Source organism: Anguilla anguilla, chromosome 6, assembly GCF_013347855.1.
Source record: "Anguilla anguilla isolate fAngAng1 chromosome 6, fAngAng1.pri, whole genome shotgun sequence".
Classification (NCBI taxonomy): Eukaryota; Metazoa; Chordata; class Actinopteri; order Anguilliformes; family Anguillidae; genus Anguilla; species Anguilla anguilla.
In genome coordinates, this window is record NC_049206.1 from 54683541 (window position 1) to 54698239 (window position 14699).

General features: G+C 41.9%; 1 protein-coding gene across 5 annotated transcripts; it reads left to right on the forward strand.

Moving 5' to 3' along the window:
• Positions 1–1034: 1034 nt before the first annotated feature.
• Positions 1035–13393, forward strand: lbr (lamin B receptor). 5 transcript variants are annotated; one of them, XM_035422817.1, is made up of 14 exons: positions 1035–1832; positions 5172–5346; positions 5545–5712; positions 6173–6250; positions 7384–7573; positions 7939–8132; positions 8389–8443; positions 8659–8853; positions 8975–9078; positions 9801–9926; positions 10011–10179; positions 10514–10594; positions 10678–10800; positions 11198–13393. In XM_035422817.1, exons 2-14 carry the CDS (start codon positions 5182–5184, stop codon positions 11356–11358), a joined length of 1809 nt encoding a protein of 602 aa, XP_035278708.1. In that variant the 5' UTR covers positions 1035–1832; positions 5172–5181; the 3' UTR covers positions 11359–13393. The 5 variants fall into 5 exon arrangements, with proteins under 5 accessions (XP_035278708.1, XP_035278711.1, XP_035278710.1 ...); XM_035422820.1 differs by lacking the exon at positions 1035–1832 and adding an exon at positions 2389–2475; XM_035422819.1 differs by lacking the exon at positions 1035–1832 and adding an exon at positions 2538–3077.
• The last annotated feature ends 1306 nt before the right edge of the window (positions 13394–14699 follow it).

Sequence of the window (14699 nt, forward strand, 5' to 3'; positions counted from 1 at the left end):
CACTTTAACCATGTGTGAATTGTTTAATTACAAATCTAAAAAGAGTACAGAGCCGAATCAAAATAAAAGAAAGACTGGTTAATTTTATTTTATTTACAGACCCCTACGATTCGAGTAACATTTTAAATATTAAGTGTTCAGAAATATAAAAATCTCGAAAAGAGAAGAAAATGCAACCCAATGATTCTGCAGAATTGTCAGGTGTCGAATGCACTCAAATGCCTAAACTTTTTCAACACATTTCATTTCCATTTAATGGTGCGCTCTATCGATGCATTCAATTCACTGATGTTAAAGAAAAATCTGTTTTTGAGATTTACAACAGAAGATCGGGACATCTGATAAAATTTGTTGCATGTCTTCATTAACCAAGCCAAGACTGTTGTTAAAGCAAATTTTACCTTCGAAAATCAGTTGTTTCTAGAAAACGTTCTGAAAAAACACATTAAGAAGTCTTAGTTGAAAGATAGGAAGCATTTTGTGCAGCTGTGCTTTGATAAGTAGTGTCTTCCAAACAGAAAACAAATAAAATGTGCAGCTATTTAAGAGTTAAATAGCTGTTTTCTTATCAAGCATCCTGAAGTCCAAGCTGTAAACTTGAAATACAGTGGACACCTACATTCGTAAGCTGGAAACTTTCTAAACTTGTAACTTAGCAATGATTACATTTACCCACATCTCTGAAATGGTTAACTCACATGGACTCGCATAACGTTACCTAACCGCCCTTTAACTACAGCTTGGCATTCTACAGATCACAGAACTATTTTTCAAGCTAGCTAGCTAGCTAACAGCAAAGCTTCAAGTTACTAACCAGTTGTTCAAGCTGTCAGAAACTATAATTTTGTCACTTTACAGTACTCTTATTATAACTTTTTTTACGGTCTACGGTACAACTTTACTTAGCTAGTTTAGCTCAAAAATGAATGGGTATGATACATGCGCTCTGCATAGGTACAATATAGCGCGTAGTCTAGACCAGAGCCATAGGCTACTGTACCAATCACATAAGTTGCAATCTTGTCACTCAAGATTCACCAGTTCACATGATCTCCATTTTCTTCTGGCAGCAGCAGGTTTTACCGTTATCTTCCTATAAGTTCTGCTAACGTTAGACTACCGTTTGTATAATGCTGGAAAAGTTAGGATATGTGATACGTGAATACGACTACACATAACTTCTATTTTTAGACGGGGTCATTTAACCTGTCTTAGCCAAGACTGAACTGCTAACGAATATATCGAGCAACCTCGACCCGCAGACTACACATCGTTATGTTTGCTAACCCGTTATGTTACAGTAGCCACCGCTATTTTGGCTCGTTTTTTCGAATAGCCTACTTAAAAGCGGGTAATTAATTGCGCTGAAACTTATTACAATAGCTAAGAAACTACAAATTATATGCCAGACCAGTAAACACGTAACATAGCAAATTAGCTACGGTGGTCTGGTGAGTATTTGTTTTGGTTTCACTTTTTCCAGCAGCGAGAACTGTCAAACTCCAGTCTCCATTTTGTTTAGCTGCGAGGGCGAGTCGACTCCGACACCAAAAACATGAAGAACAAGGACATGCCGGTTAGGCTCTATTACATCCAATCACAATTCATATAACATTCTCACCTAACCAATCAAAAAATTAAATAATTTAAAAATAAAACATTGGCAGCCAATCAGAGAGCTTCGCGCCTTCGTCGACGCTGGTTGGTGCTCACACAGTGAGAGAGGGAGGAACGCATAGTTTTTTTTAAATAATACCGTTAAATTTTGTACATTTTTAAAGGGATATTTTTTATCTGCGATAACTGTTTACTTTTGTTCACGTGGATTTGAGGTAAGAACAGTATATTATTTGTTTGATTATTGTGTCTGAAATGTTAAATTAAATAGCTTTGTTACGAGCAAGCCGAACTAGGGAATATTGCGTTAGTTCTAGACCAGCTAACGGTCCGCTGTCTTTGCGTTGTAGTTATACGATGATTGTGAATTTAATTTAAGTATTTTTGAAGTTATTTTAGGGTTCTGAAACTTGTTTAAATATCGAGTTTGTGTAAATCGCCATCATTTTAGCAAGTCAAGCTAAGCTGTATCCCGAAGTGTTGCGTTTCAACCAGTGCAGGGGGAAAGCAGACGTTGGCGCAGAGTGCTTGACGACTGATTTGGAATCTGTTTATTTATGAAGTTGCTAACGTTAGTTGGCTATTTGATACTCGAATGGCCTAATTTATATTGTGTCCCACATACCTGTTCACATTAACATAATGTGTCCAGTATACAAAAGGAATGAACCAGCTAACGTTGCTGCCTGGCTAGGATGCTGAGTAACCCTAGCTAACGACGTGAAGCTCCACTGCAACGTAAATTCAGCGGCAGGATAACCGTAGCTATCGATAGCTAGCTAAATTGATGTGCACCGTGCCGCTGAGTGGTGTGGTTCGCTAACCTTCCGAAATATTTTATTTGGTTAACATTGGCAGGCGAGTTTCACTGTGATTTCTTTAAAGTAGCAACTTGGCTCGTTTGCTAGTATTATAATTATTTTGTTGACGTGGTGAAGTTAAGGTTATCCGACTAACGTTGGGCAGCTTGCAAGGATTTGAATATATGACGTTTTCCCTCCATTCCGTTGTCAGTCTGTATCGTCTTTAAAGGACCAGTGTAACGTTAACTAACGTTGGGTATCAGTTATTTCAGTTTTTGGAATTGTATAGTCTTAATTTAGATTCTAATGTAACTTTGTTATTTCTGTTTAAAGGTCACCAAAAACAATAACATTGGCTAGCTACCTAGCTAACGACGTAATCTAACAGCTAGCTATGGATATCACTAGCTACAAAAAGACTGACAACATGAACACGTTGCAAGCTAGCTAGCTAACTAAGCCAAATTAGATTCTTTCGACACATCGAATCATTAAATCATGTTTGTTGCTAGCTACCGATGTTAAATAAAACGGTGTACATTTAGCTATATGGATGGTGTATGTTTTCTGCAAGTCTGTATCTGTGGTGCTAGGTCCCTCGGTGGTTAGTTAACGTTACGGTGGCGTACGTCGGTGTTGCTAGCTGGCTAGCTAAAGGTAGGTTGGGTGAACTGAGGACACAGCGTAACATTGGTTGGCTAGAAACCCCATAGCTAATTAGCGGGATTCATAGAGCATAGCTAGCCAGTAATACACTTATTCATTCAACCACGTTTTTTGTTATTACCGAAGTTGCCTAATATCAAAGAATTGTCATTGTCAGAATAATCGTTTCAGTATCATGAAGTTACTTAACTAACTTCGCTGTTAGCTAGATAAGCATCCGTGAACGCAGAGAGGGACAAGTCTGGGGTAGCGTTAAATAATACTGAACTAGATACGTTAGCTAGCTAGTGTAATGTTAATTAAACTGGTGTTTATTATCGCTAGCTAGCTAGTTGTGTGTTCGGGAAACTAGTTAGCACGTCAAAGATCAAAATAACTAATAAAAATTGTAGAATGGGTCATAACCTCAAACATGTTTTATGTTTTGCTGTAGCTCAGTTAACTTAGCTAGTTCTTTCAAAGGGAATAAGTTACAGTTTCCTTTATATTTTACAAAAACGAGGATGTAACAGTAGCTAGCTAGTTAGCTAACGCCTAGTCGGATGTTGGTTAGCTAGCACAAAGGGTTTCGGACTTGACTTGTCAACGCCCCACCCCTTTCCGACTCGCATCCTTTAATCTTTTGAGGCCCGAATTTGAGGTTTTTCGAGCTACTCTGAGTTGTTTCTCTTTAACCACATGGAATTCAACAAGGATTGGACAACCACAGAAAGCTTGGGTGTGTGTGTTTTTAGTGTAGATGTTTTTGGAATGTGGCTAATTTATATGAAATTGTCTTCGTGAAGGATGGTTTAGTGGATACACTGATTTTTGAGTGTGCGCATGACGTCTGAATTGGCAGTTAGGAAAGGAGGATACATTGCCTTTTTATACGGTCAGTTAGTTGTGTTAGCCAACTTGTTTTGTTTAAAGTCTGTTTAATTTAAAATGCTAATTTAAGGCCTGAACTATTTTGTTGTATGTTGTATTTGTTTAAACAAAGCTAATTGTGTTTACAGTTTTGTTTGTAGATTTTGTATGTTTGTGTATCATCTTGGAAGCATTGTAGCTGTTTTGTTTATGCAAGAGTATTGCATTCTCACAAGTCAATTCTTTCTCAGTGACAATAATTGTTATATTCCATGAAAATATAATTTTTTTGAGTTTTGCAAGTCTGTAGTCTTGTTCCTGCAGATGTATTTAATGTACAATTAATTTTGGAGGAAAGTTTTTCTACTGAAAAGTAGCTACAAGCATTAGGCCTACCTGTGTGTTTCTGGAATGCTATGTACAAAAGCTATTGAAAGGTTAACAAAGGGGTGTTGGTTTGCCATGACTAGTTTAAAACTACAGGCAGAATAAAACCTACTGGGGACAGACATGTCAGCATTTCTGTGAGAAACAGTGCCCTCCATGGTGCTGACTTCACAGCTTTATTGTGTGTGATGCTATGCTTGTCTGTTCCCTTTACAATGTCTTACTGTGTGGGTCAGAAATCTTATTTTGTGTACATGATGAATGTTACTGTTTATTTGAAGTGTGCATGCGAAGAGCCCCTTCTATTGTGTATGTCCTGAATTGTGTTGCAAGCATAAATTAGAATTGTTATACTTTATGTGAAATGGTAAATAATTGAAGTCTGAATTATCAAGCACAAGATGTTTTCTGGAATGGCTTTTGATTTTTTTTTTAATTATGCGAGGATGTTTTCTCCATCATCTACGCTTTCTTGTAAACTATCAAGGGGAGTTGATTGGAAAACTGTGCATTATTTCGAAGTGAATTAATCTGAAGTGTAACATTCTTCCGGAGTGTGAAAGTAAATGGGAAGATCTGCACTTATTAATGAATGGACTTAGTCCAACAGTCAAAGTGAAAATAATTTCAATGTTCTAACAAGGCCATGAACCGCAGTATGTGCTGGACACTTTCGTTTGAACACCATAATTAAGCTGCAGAAACACGGTTGAATGTACTGTCACAGCCACAGACTCATGGTGCATTTAGCCAGGTCTGTATACAGCACAGCCACATTGCATTATGACCGATTGCGAAGCCTTTCCTTCACTGTGTTTTAAATGATTTGTGTGGGCTCCATCTCCTCAGGTAAAGAAGAATGCCGAGTACCAAGTATCACAGCGGGGACATGGTGATGGGCCGCTGGCCCGGCAGCAACCTGTACTACGAGGTCAAAGTGATGAGCTACGATTCCAGCAAGCAGCTCTACACCGTGATGTACAAAGATGGAACTGAGCTGGAACTGAAGGAGCCTGACATCAAGGTAAGATATTCTCCATCAAGCTGAGGGAGAGGCACCAGTTATAAAGATTTTCTGAGAAACTGAATAATTTTAAAAGTTAAAGTTCAAGACTTGAACTGTCAGAAGGTATTACTGCATGGATCTTCTGAAAAGCCTGAAAGAGTGCACATCCTGAAATAACTGTAGATAATAATAAAGAAGTGAATGTGTTTTGGGCAGAGCCAGTCGGGCTTTCGGCAGAGCACGAGTCGTTCTCGGTCCCGGTCCCGCTCCCGCTCCCCGTCCCGCCGGCAGAGTCGCTCCCGGTCCCTGGGCAGGACGTCCCGCCGCTCTTCGTCCCGCAGCCGAGAGTTGCGTAAGGACGCCAAACCCAAGGAGCTGCTGGAGGTCAGGCTTTCCCCGGTGGTACCAGTGCCCTTTAACTCCAGAGCTCTCGAGTTTCAGCTCGCACGGATGTGCCTTCATTCTGCAGTTTGATCCGAGTATTCTAGACCTGTTCAAGACAGGTTACTGTATATAATTTATTCTGCAGAGAACAAGTCCCCTTATTTGTAAGATTTTGTATTTCAGCGTGTGGAAACGCTTATTATTGAATTGATTTGGAAGTAATGACTTGTATTTCAGAGTTGAAAAATGCATGCCTTGAGGATTTTCACTTTCATTTTGTGACTTGTTATTTGTGTATAGAGCAATTCAGTTGCATGCCTATGGGTCATTATTATATTGATTATCCTGTTTGTTGTACATGTAATTAATTTATTTGCCCATACATTATATTGTAGCTGTTTATTCCTTGGATCAAAAATTTTCATTTACATCTTCACTGCATTTTAAAAATCTGTTGCAGGCAAAGCCAGTCGAGAACAATAGCAACAATAAGCATGAAAAGAAAGAGGAAAATGACACTGCCGACAAGGCCAGCGAGGTGAGATTCAGAACACACATCCTGTCTCTTTTTACTGTATTATGCAAAGTATTAGTGGTGATCTGAGCACCCAGGTATGTATGCGTCTGCATTAAAATCAAACCACAATCCTTTAAAAGTTATTGTTTGCCTGCAGTGTTTAAACAGAAAATGGTCTCGGTTCTTAATGCGTTTTAAGCCCTTTGAAAACTGTTAGCGTATTACAGAGTGTGGCTGTGGTAATGGCCCATTTTGTGGCTAAGGGTGGAAGTTGGGCGAGGTGCTGTGATGGCTGCACTGTGTGAGTGGTCCTTTAAGTGCAGGAATGTCATGATGCCTGCATGTTGTCCCTCTCATGGCTGTCAAACACCTGACAAGCTCAGTCCCCGCACAAAGCTCCAGCTTACGGCTGCACACAACCAGGAATCCCACAGTTTTACAGCAGTCGGTCGCTCTCCAATGTGTGGTCGAAACTGGTAGATTTAACAGTGAACATATTTTTGGCATCTCACTGACCAGCACAGGAGTGCAGAACTTCCTTGTTGGTTGCTGTAACTATTTTGCATTCTATGTTACCTGCCAGATACTGTTTATCTTGCACGGTAACACCACAAATAGACCAGTACAGGCATACCTTCATATCAGCAGAACCAGTAATGATTTCAGATTGCTGGATGTAAGTGTTGCTAAGCATTCATCAAGTGCTGAAGCGCTAAGTACCATTACCAGGTGTGAGTGGAATAGGAGCCTTTGTCGGTGTTCTCTGGCCTTCAATCATCCTCGGACATGTACAGTAGAACCTGGAGTTTAAGTTGGACCAAGGGATGAATTATCTCTATGAGCAAAAGATAAAGGCAAATGGAATCAAAAGTAGTTATATACCAAAGGATTACCTCTTTTATGGGGTCCCTATCGGTGCTCAGGAAATACTTTTACTCCAGGTCTGCAGGAGGTCTGTTCTTGATCCCTTGTGTAGTTTTAGCGTGTTAAAAGGTGCAGCCGTGCAGTGACGCGTCTGCCGCGCCACGCTGTGTCTGCGTCTGCTCTCGGTCAGAGGTGGGAGTGGCTTCGGCCTCGCAGATTCTGACGTGCACAGCTGAGTCTGAATGTCTGAACGCTCACGGCCTCAGACTGACCTTTGGTTCCCGTGGCAGAAGAGCGAGGGCGAGCTGGACCGCAGCCGGGCGAGCGGGCGCTACAACCTGCGGCGCCGGAAGGAGGACGCCGTGGTCAAGGCCGTCCAGCGCGACGAGCTGGAGAAGAGGGCCGAGGACCCGCTGCCGCTCCGGACCAGGAGATGGGCCACCGCCAAAACCACCGAGCTGGATTTCGGGGGGAGAGTAGGTAAGAGCTCTGGGCCCAGGTCCATATGTGGAGCTGAACTTTGGGGGAGAGTAGGTAAGAGCTCTGGGCCCAGGCCTGTATATGGAGCTGGATTTCGGGGGGGGAGTAGGTAAGAGCTCTGGGCCCAGGCCCGTATATGGAGCTGGATTTTGGGGGGAGAGTAGGTAAGAGCTCTGGGCCCAGGCCCGTATATGGAGCTGGATTTCGGGGGCGAGTAGGTAAGAGCTCTGGGCCCAGGCCCATATATGGAGCTGAACTCTCACAGACTCGGTGGTTCTGCGGAAGGCTCTGTTGTGCCCCGGTGCCTGGTTCCTCCTCGCCCCCCTCCCCTGGTTAATCCCCGGCGCGTGCCTCTCCTCTCCCAGGGGCCTTCCTCATGATGCTCTTCCTCCCGGCGGTGGTCTTCACCCTGCTGCTCACCTGCCAGGCGGACGGCAGCATCCTCAGCTTCCCCCCGCCCGTCCCCCCGCTGCAGGCCTTCTGGAGCGCCCAGGCGCTCGGCGTCGTGCTCCTCTGGATCCTCTTCCAGGCCGTCCTCTACGTGCTCCCCGTGGGGAAGGTAAAGATCGCCACGGTAACCCGGTTCAGCCGACCGCCGGCGCAGCTGCACGGACTCTGCACGTGATCACATGACTTAAGCCAGGGCACATGACCGCTGCTGATTACTGCCAGTTAACTGGACACAAGGACACAAATGAGATAGATTAGTGTCTTTAATCACGGGGCGTGCACGTATATCAGTCACATAGTGAAAGTGTTTGTTCCCCTTTCTGCCTCATGATCTTAACACTCGTCACATTTTTTTCCCCCTCAAGGTTGCTGAGGGAATGCCCCTGAAGAGCGGGAAAAGACTGAAATACAGGATGAATGGTGAGGCATTCTCTCAGTCGTTCAGTTTTTTGTCTTTTTTTTTTAATAGTCTTTCTTGACCAAAATGAAATGCAGCTCTGTTGATGTAAGAAATCTAACTTACAGAAAATAGTGTGTTATATTTGAAGTGGCACAGCGTTGAGAATCTTTGCTTTACGATGATCAGTGTGGTGAATCTGTGTCCATGCTGAGTAAAATCTTTGTCCATCCTGCAGGGTTTTTTGCTTTTGTGGTCACGGGTTTGGCGGTGGGAGTGGCTGTGTATTACCAGGTGGACTTCAGCTACGTGCACGAGCACTTCCTGCAGTTGGCCACCTCCACCCTGCTCGTCTCCACCCTGCTGAGCGTCTGCCTCTACGTCCACTCTCGCTGGGCTGCTGACGACGAGCTGGCCCCGGGCGGGAACTCCGGTGAGCGCTTCGCCTCGAAGCAGCAAACACGAGCACGGGGGGGCGGTTTGTGTGGAAATGGCCACCGCAGTCACGCCCAGGCCTCGCTAAAGTCGGCTTTTATTCTGCGGTCCCCCTACAGGTCACGTGATTTATGATTTCTTCATGGGGCACGAGCACAATCCCAGAATTAAGAACTTCGATCTCAAGTTCTTCTTCGAGATGCGCCCAGGTTTGATTGGCTGGGTAAGTCTGCTGTGTTTTGCCCTGGTGATACGTTACATTCACTTGAACTCTGAAACACACTGAATTGTGTGACACTGGGGGAACTCCTGTCCTGGTTAATTTGGCGGGCGTGGTTAAAAGGTGCAGCCGTGCAGTGACGCATCTGTCGAGCTGTGTCTGCGTCTGCGTCTGCTCACTGCTCTCGGTCAGAGGTGGGAGTGGCTTCGGCCTCGCAGATTCTGACGTGCACAGCTGAGTCTGAATGTGTGAACGCTCACGGCCTCAGACTGACCTTTGGTTCCCGTGGCAGAAGAGCGAGGGCGAGCTGGACAGGAGCCGGGCGAGCGGGCCCTACAACCCATCCCCATCTTTTTTTGTAGCCCTTGCTGTAAACCCTGGATGGAGTGTGAAAATCTTGTATTATTTTTGTATTATAATTTGTTAAAATTAGAGGATGTATTTTAATTTGTCCTTGTATCAACTCAGTTAAATTGGCACCGAGCCAGGTTTTCAGTTGTGTACATTCTGCCCCCTAGTGGTAAAGTTAGATTTCTGCACTGTAGCACTGCTCATACATTACTGATAGGTTTGGTTTATGGAATATTTTTCCTTTTTCAGATGATTAAGAAGGGATTAAGAATGTATTCAGTGTCTCGCTATTCTGGGTCTGCTAATGTAAAAAGATATTTACTATTCACACTTTGCTGTTGATCTGATGTTTTGTTTGTTTTCCCCTCTTTCAGATTGTGATTAACTTTGCACTGTTGCTTACTGAAATGAAAATCCACAAGCTGGACTTTCCATCACACGCCATGTTACTGGTCAACTTCTTTCAGTTCCTGTACATTGCTGATGGTCTTTGGTTTGAGGTAAACATCATTGATTTGAAACTGAAGTAGTTCCTGTGCTCTGAAGTTATCGTGTTTAGAGTCGGTTGTGTTTTTGTGTTACAGGAAGCCATTCTGAGCACGATGGACCTGACTTATGAGGGTTTTGGATTCATGCTGGCATTTGGAGACCTGGTTTGGGTGCCCTTTACCTACACCCTGCAGGCCTTCTACCTGGTTAATCATCCCAACTCCCTCTCTCTGCCCTGGGCCGTGGCCATCTTCGCGCTTAACGGTGAGTCAGGCCTTATCCAGAAAGTTCTGTACCTGAATGACTTTGAGCAGTTGGGAAAGATGGAGCACTCAACTCTGAAACATTGAAATTTTTCAGAGCTGCCAGGCCAGGTTGTCAGACCAGAATAGCAGTCGTAGTTCTGTGACAGACAGTCACAGTTTCCCTGAAAAAGGCCTCAAGCGCTGTTACTCCTGATGGACTTCAGCGTGACCACAGAGCGCGATCAGACTCTCCCTCATTGGGTTTTTCTCACTCAGGTGTTGATTGTGTCCTCGCTCGTGGTGTTTCTCCCAAGCTTTCTGGCTCACCGTTGCCGTTTTTGTATTCATAACAGCAATCGGATATTACGTGTTCCGTAAATCCAACTTGGAGAAGAACACCTTCAGGAGAAACCCGGCAGATCCTCGGGTGTCTCGTAAGTATTCTAGCGGTCTGACAATCGCTCCCGTGGTTGTGTTTCGGCACGGCGGTGATCTGATGACGCCTCTGTTTCGGCAGATCTGCGGACTATTCCCACCGTCGCCGGGAAGTCCCTCTTGGTGTCTGGCTGGTGGGGGTTCGTCCGTCATCCGAACTACCTGGGCGACCTGATCATGGCGGTGGCCTGGTCTCTGCCCTGTGGTGAGCGTCCAGTGTTCTCAGTGTCTAGTGACCTGTTTGCACTGTTGGTCTGGCTTTTCTGTAACCGCTTCTCTTGATGTACATGATTCACTGATCCAGCATTGGTCCAATGACCGTTGTCCCTTCTGCAGTTTAATTTCTTGGGTTAATTATACTAGCTAATGCACTGGAATTGATCAAACATTTGAGTTCTGAAAACTGTTGTAAAAACCTTTTTTTTTGCAGTTGATCTTCGTCAAATCATGTATTAAGCAATCATTTAAGATTTATTTCGAGAACGTCTGCCACAACAAGCGATCACACAGTAGATTTGGGAGCATGTATATTCTGTATTTAGCTTTGAAAAAGATTCTTCATACAATGTAATTGTTCTCTTACACATTATTTTCTGTTCTAGGATTCAACCACCTTCTACCGTACTACTATTTGATTTACTTCACTATTTTACTAATCCACCGTGATGCTCGTGATGAGAGGCAGTGCAAGAAGAAGTATGGATTTGCGTGGGAGGAGTACTGTCGAGAAGTGCGCTACCGTATCTTTCCAGGGGTCTACTGAGAAGAGGGGCCCGTCCTTCTACGTTCACATCTGCAGCTAATTTTTATGAAGTCTTTTAAAAACCAGAAAGAAGAAAATGACTGAAGTGGATTTGGAAACATGAAAACTGAATTTTTATTTAAATAAGCCCAGAACTGAAAGACCTAGGAAAACGACTAGGTTTCGCACCTCAGTTTTTAATTTTTTATACTCTATTTAACGGCTTTGAAGTCTAATGTTAAGTGAAAAGGAAAAGAACAGTGGCTTTTTTTGGGTAATGTCTTTTACAAAAAGTTTACAAATTTGAACCACCTCCTCACCAGGGAACAGTCTCACTATATGATGTATATTTGTGTACATACACATTTTCCTTTTTCACACACACATATTTTATCATAATATTGCATTTGCTATTTCAAAAAGGTTTTGCTTCAAAAACACAAAGTGTTAAAATAGTTTTGCTTGGCTTTCCTTTTTAAAAATAATTTGTAATTGTACCATTTGGTATGCGGCTTGTGTATATTGTATTTTATGAGATATAAATGCTCTTTTTTTATCTGTACAGTTGAAATCGGTCTCTTGAACCCTTGTTGCCCTCAGGACTCAAGACTTTGTGAAGGAAATTGATTAGGAAGGTTTGTCTTAATTCTTGTGTATATTTTTATATAGATGCATAGTTTTTAAGGAACATGTAAAGAAAAAATGAGTTGGCATTAAATGCACTAATGTGAGATTGCGTTTTTATATCCAAAGTTTTCGAATTTGGCTTTGCTACCTCAAACTCACTGTCGGATGTTCTCCCATGCCCTGGATCAGAAACCTCTACGCACGTGCAATGGGCTTTGCCTGTGAATTTGGGCAAAGCAATGTAACAGATTTGACAGTTGCATGAAGGAAAATAGATCAAATAAATATTTTTTTTTAGTTGACATAATACCAGCAGTAAGGACTGCGGTCACATTGTGGTTAGGTCGGGTAGAGGATTAGTTTATTTTTCACTGTTCCGTTGGTGGCCTTGTGTTCACCGTATAGATGCACTCTTTGTTCCTCTTAATTGTATTTTATTTAAACCAAAATCTGCTCCAATGACAACCTACAAACACCAGCAACCTTAAAAAATGATAACCATAATTAACAAAATACATAAAATGACCCAATTTTAACTTTTCTAGAATGCTTCATGATTATATGTGGCATGTAAAACTGGATTTTTAATATTTGCCTTTTAAAGCAGCAAAAGAAAAATTCTATTGGAGACAATACTGTGATTTTAATGCACAATTTAAAGTAGCTTTGGAATGCTACAAGCTACATTGGAATTTTCTTCTTGGCATTGAAAAATCTACCAAATTATATTTTTGTATGCCACTGCAGTAGAGCAGTTTAGCAATATCCTCACTGGTAGATTCTGAGACTGAATGCGATGTACATATTATAGATTACTTGTTTTTTTGTGTTGTGATTTTGATTATAAAATGCGAACCCCAGTAGTGTTAGACAATCTTATGTTTTACAGTAGATATTTAAAGTTGCATGAAGTTGTTTGTTTCGAAGAAATAAGCTGCCTGGTTCACGACTGTGGCCATTTAAATTTGCAGGTAGGAATGTTTGTTTGGAACTGGAGTTCACATTCATTCCTACCTGAAAAGGCACTTGGGTAATTTGTAATTGATTGACGTGTTCTTCTTGCATGGACCAGTGTAGTGTGTAAGGTTCCCTAAGTTACCTGTCATATCAGGCTCATAAAATGTATAACCATCTTAATGCATGTTCTAATTTTGGATTGATGCCTTTTAAATGAACTGTGGCGTTAAATTGATAGATTTATGAAGTCATAAATCGTAGCTCATGAACAGATGCTACGTGTGGCATGATTAGTGCATTTCAGGGGTTTAAGAACGAGCCCTCAGAGCTCTGTAATGTGGGAAGAACACGCTTTCAAGCACTGCAGGATTGTGATGATTTCAGACATTAAGACCTGAGGGTTTGACTGAAAAGCTTTGTAAAATATGTTTTGGCAAAAAAAATAAAATAAAGGTTTACAGTCTTTCCTGTCTGTAATTTTCTGTGCATTACTGACCGTTGACGTAATAATGGCAAGGTGCTACTGAAAGTGACTGTGTAAGATGTTGTGTTTTGGTGCATGCAGCATATGACACTTGACCACTTCTGTGTCTGCAGTGGAGGTGTACGGCACTGCTCTTACCTGATTGGCTTCCTGCCGTGTGGGTGTTTCCTTCCCGGTCACTTTGAGTGGCTCAGAATCAGCAACCAATTACATGTTTTTTCCATTCAAATCGATGATAAATTATCTTTATTCTACAACCTTGGTGAAGTAAATGAAATGCAGCAAAACACACAAGTCTTGTGTTCTTTCTGGTGGGTGAGAAGTATGAAATAATGAAAATGTGTTCAAGAATATTTATCATTTTTTATCGACTTAATTGGAAATACAGCAAACTACATAAGTCTTATGTCTAGGAAGTGAAGTATTTTCTACACATTTTGTGCACAAAATTTCAGCCTAATTTTAGTTAGACATACAATGTATACCCTGGATTTATAAACATGAGAAGTGGTGAGATGTAAACAATGACATGGACACTTACTCAGCTGGCTCAGTTGTACAGTATAATTTTCATAAATGTTTTTTATAGGTGTGACTTGAAAGATCAAGTTTCATTTGAAAGAGCCATCACAGTATACCTGACAACGCCCAGATGTACTTCAATAGGTATGGCCAAACTAAAGAAAAAATAATGAATAAAAAAACTGGTCCATTATCCAACCATTTTCTAATCTGCTTATTCCTGGTCGGGGTCGCGGAAGGGCAAGAGCCTAATCCCAGCATGCACTGAAGTGAAGTGCATGAAGTAAGAAGTGGTCTGTGAACCTCCTGTGAGTCATCACTTTTCAAGATTTCCCAGATATTCTCAACTTGACTGTAGATTCATCTAAGACATAACACTTAACTAGCCAGACTCCCTGGATATAGTGTGTGGATATTTCATTCCCCTTCACTCACCCCCCAAAAGTGAACAACAACATCAAAGGGAAGGTGGTGATCATTTGCATTCAGTAATGTATAATAATCAGAAGGAACCGGTAAAGGCTTCTAGAGTATTTTAGAATTCAAATAAGGTATCTTCTGTGGAACAAAGATAGTTATATTTTGGCATGGCTAAATGATACTGATTCCTTTGAAGTGGAAAGCAGTGACTTCAAAAATATTAATAAAAATCTACAGTACTGCTTGCTTAACACTTACGTAAGTCCCCTGGTTTCAGTTTATTTTCAGCTGAGGCTTATTCTATAATTGCAAGATATATATATATTTTTTTACAAAATACGCTCATCCAAAC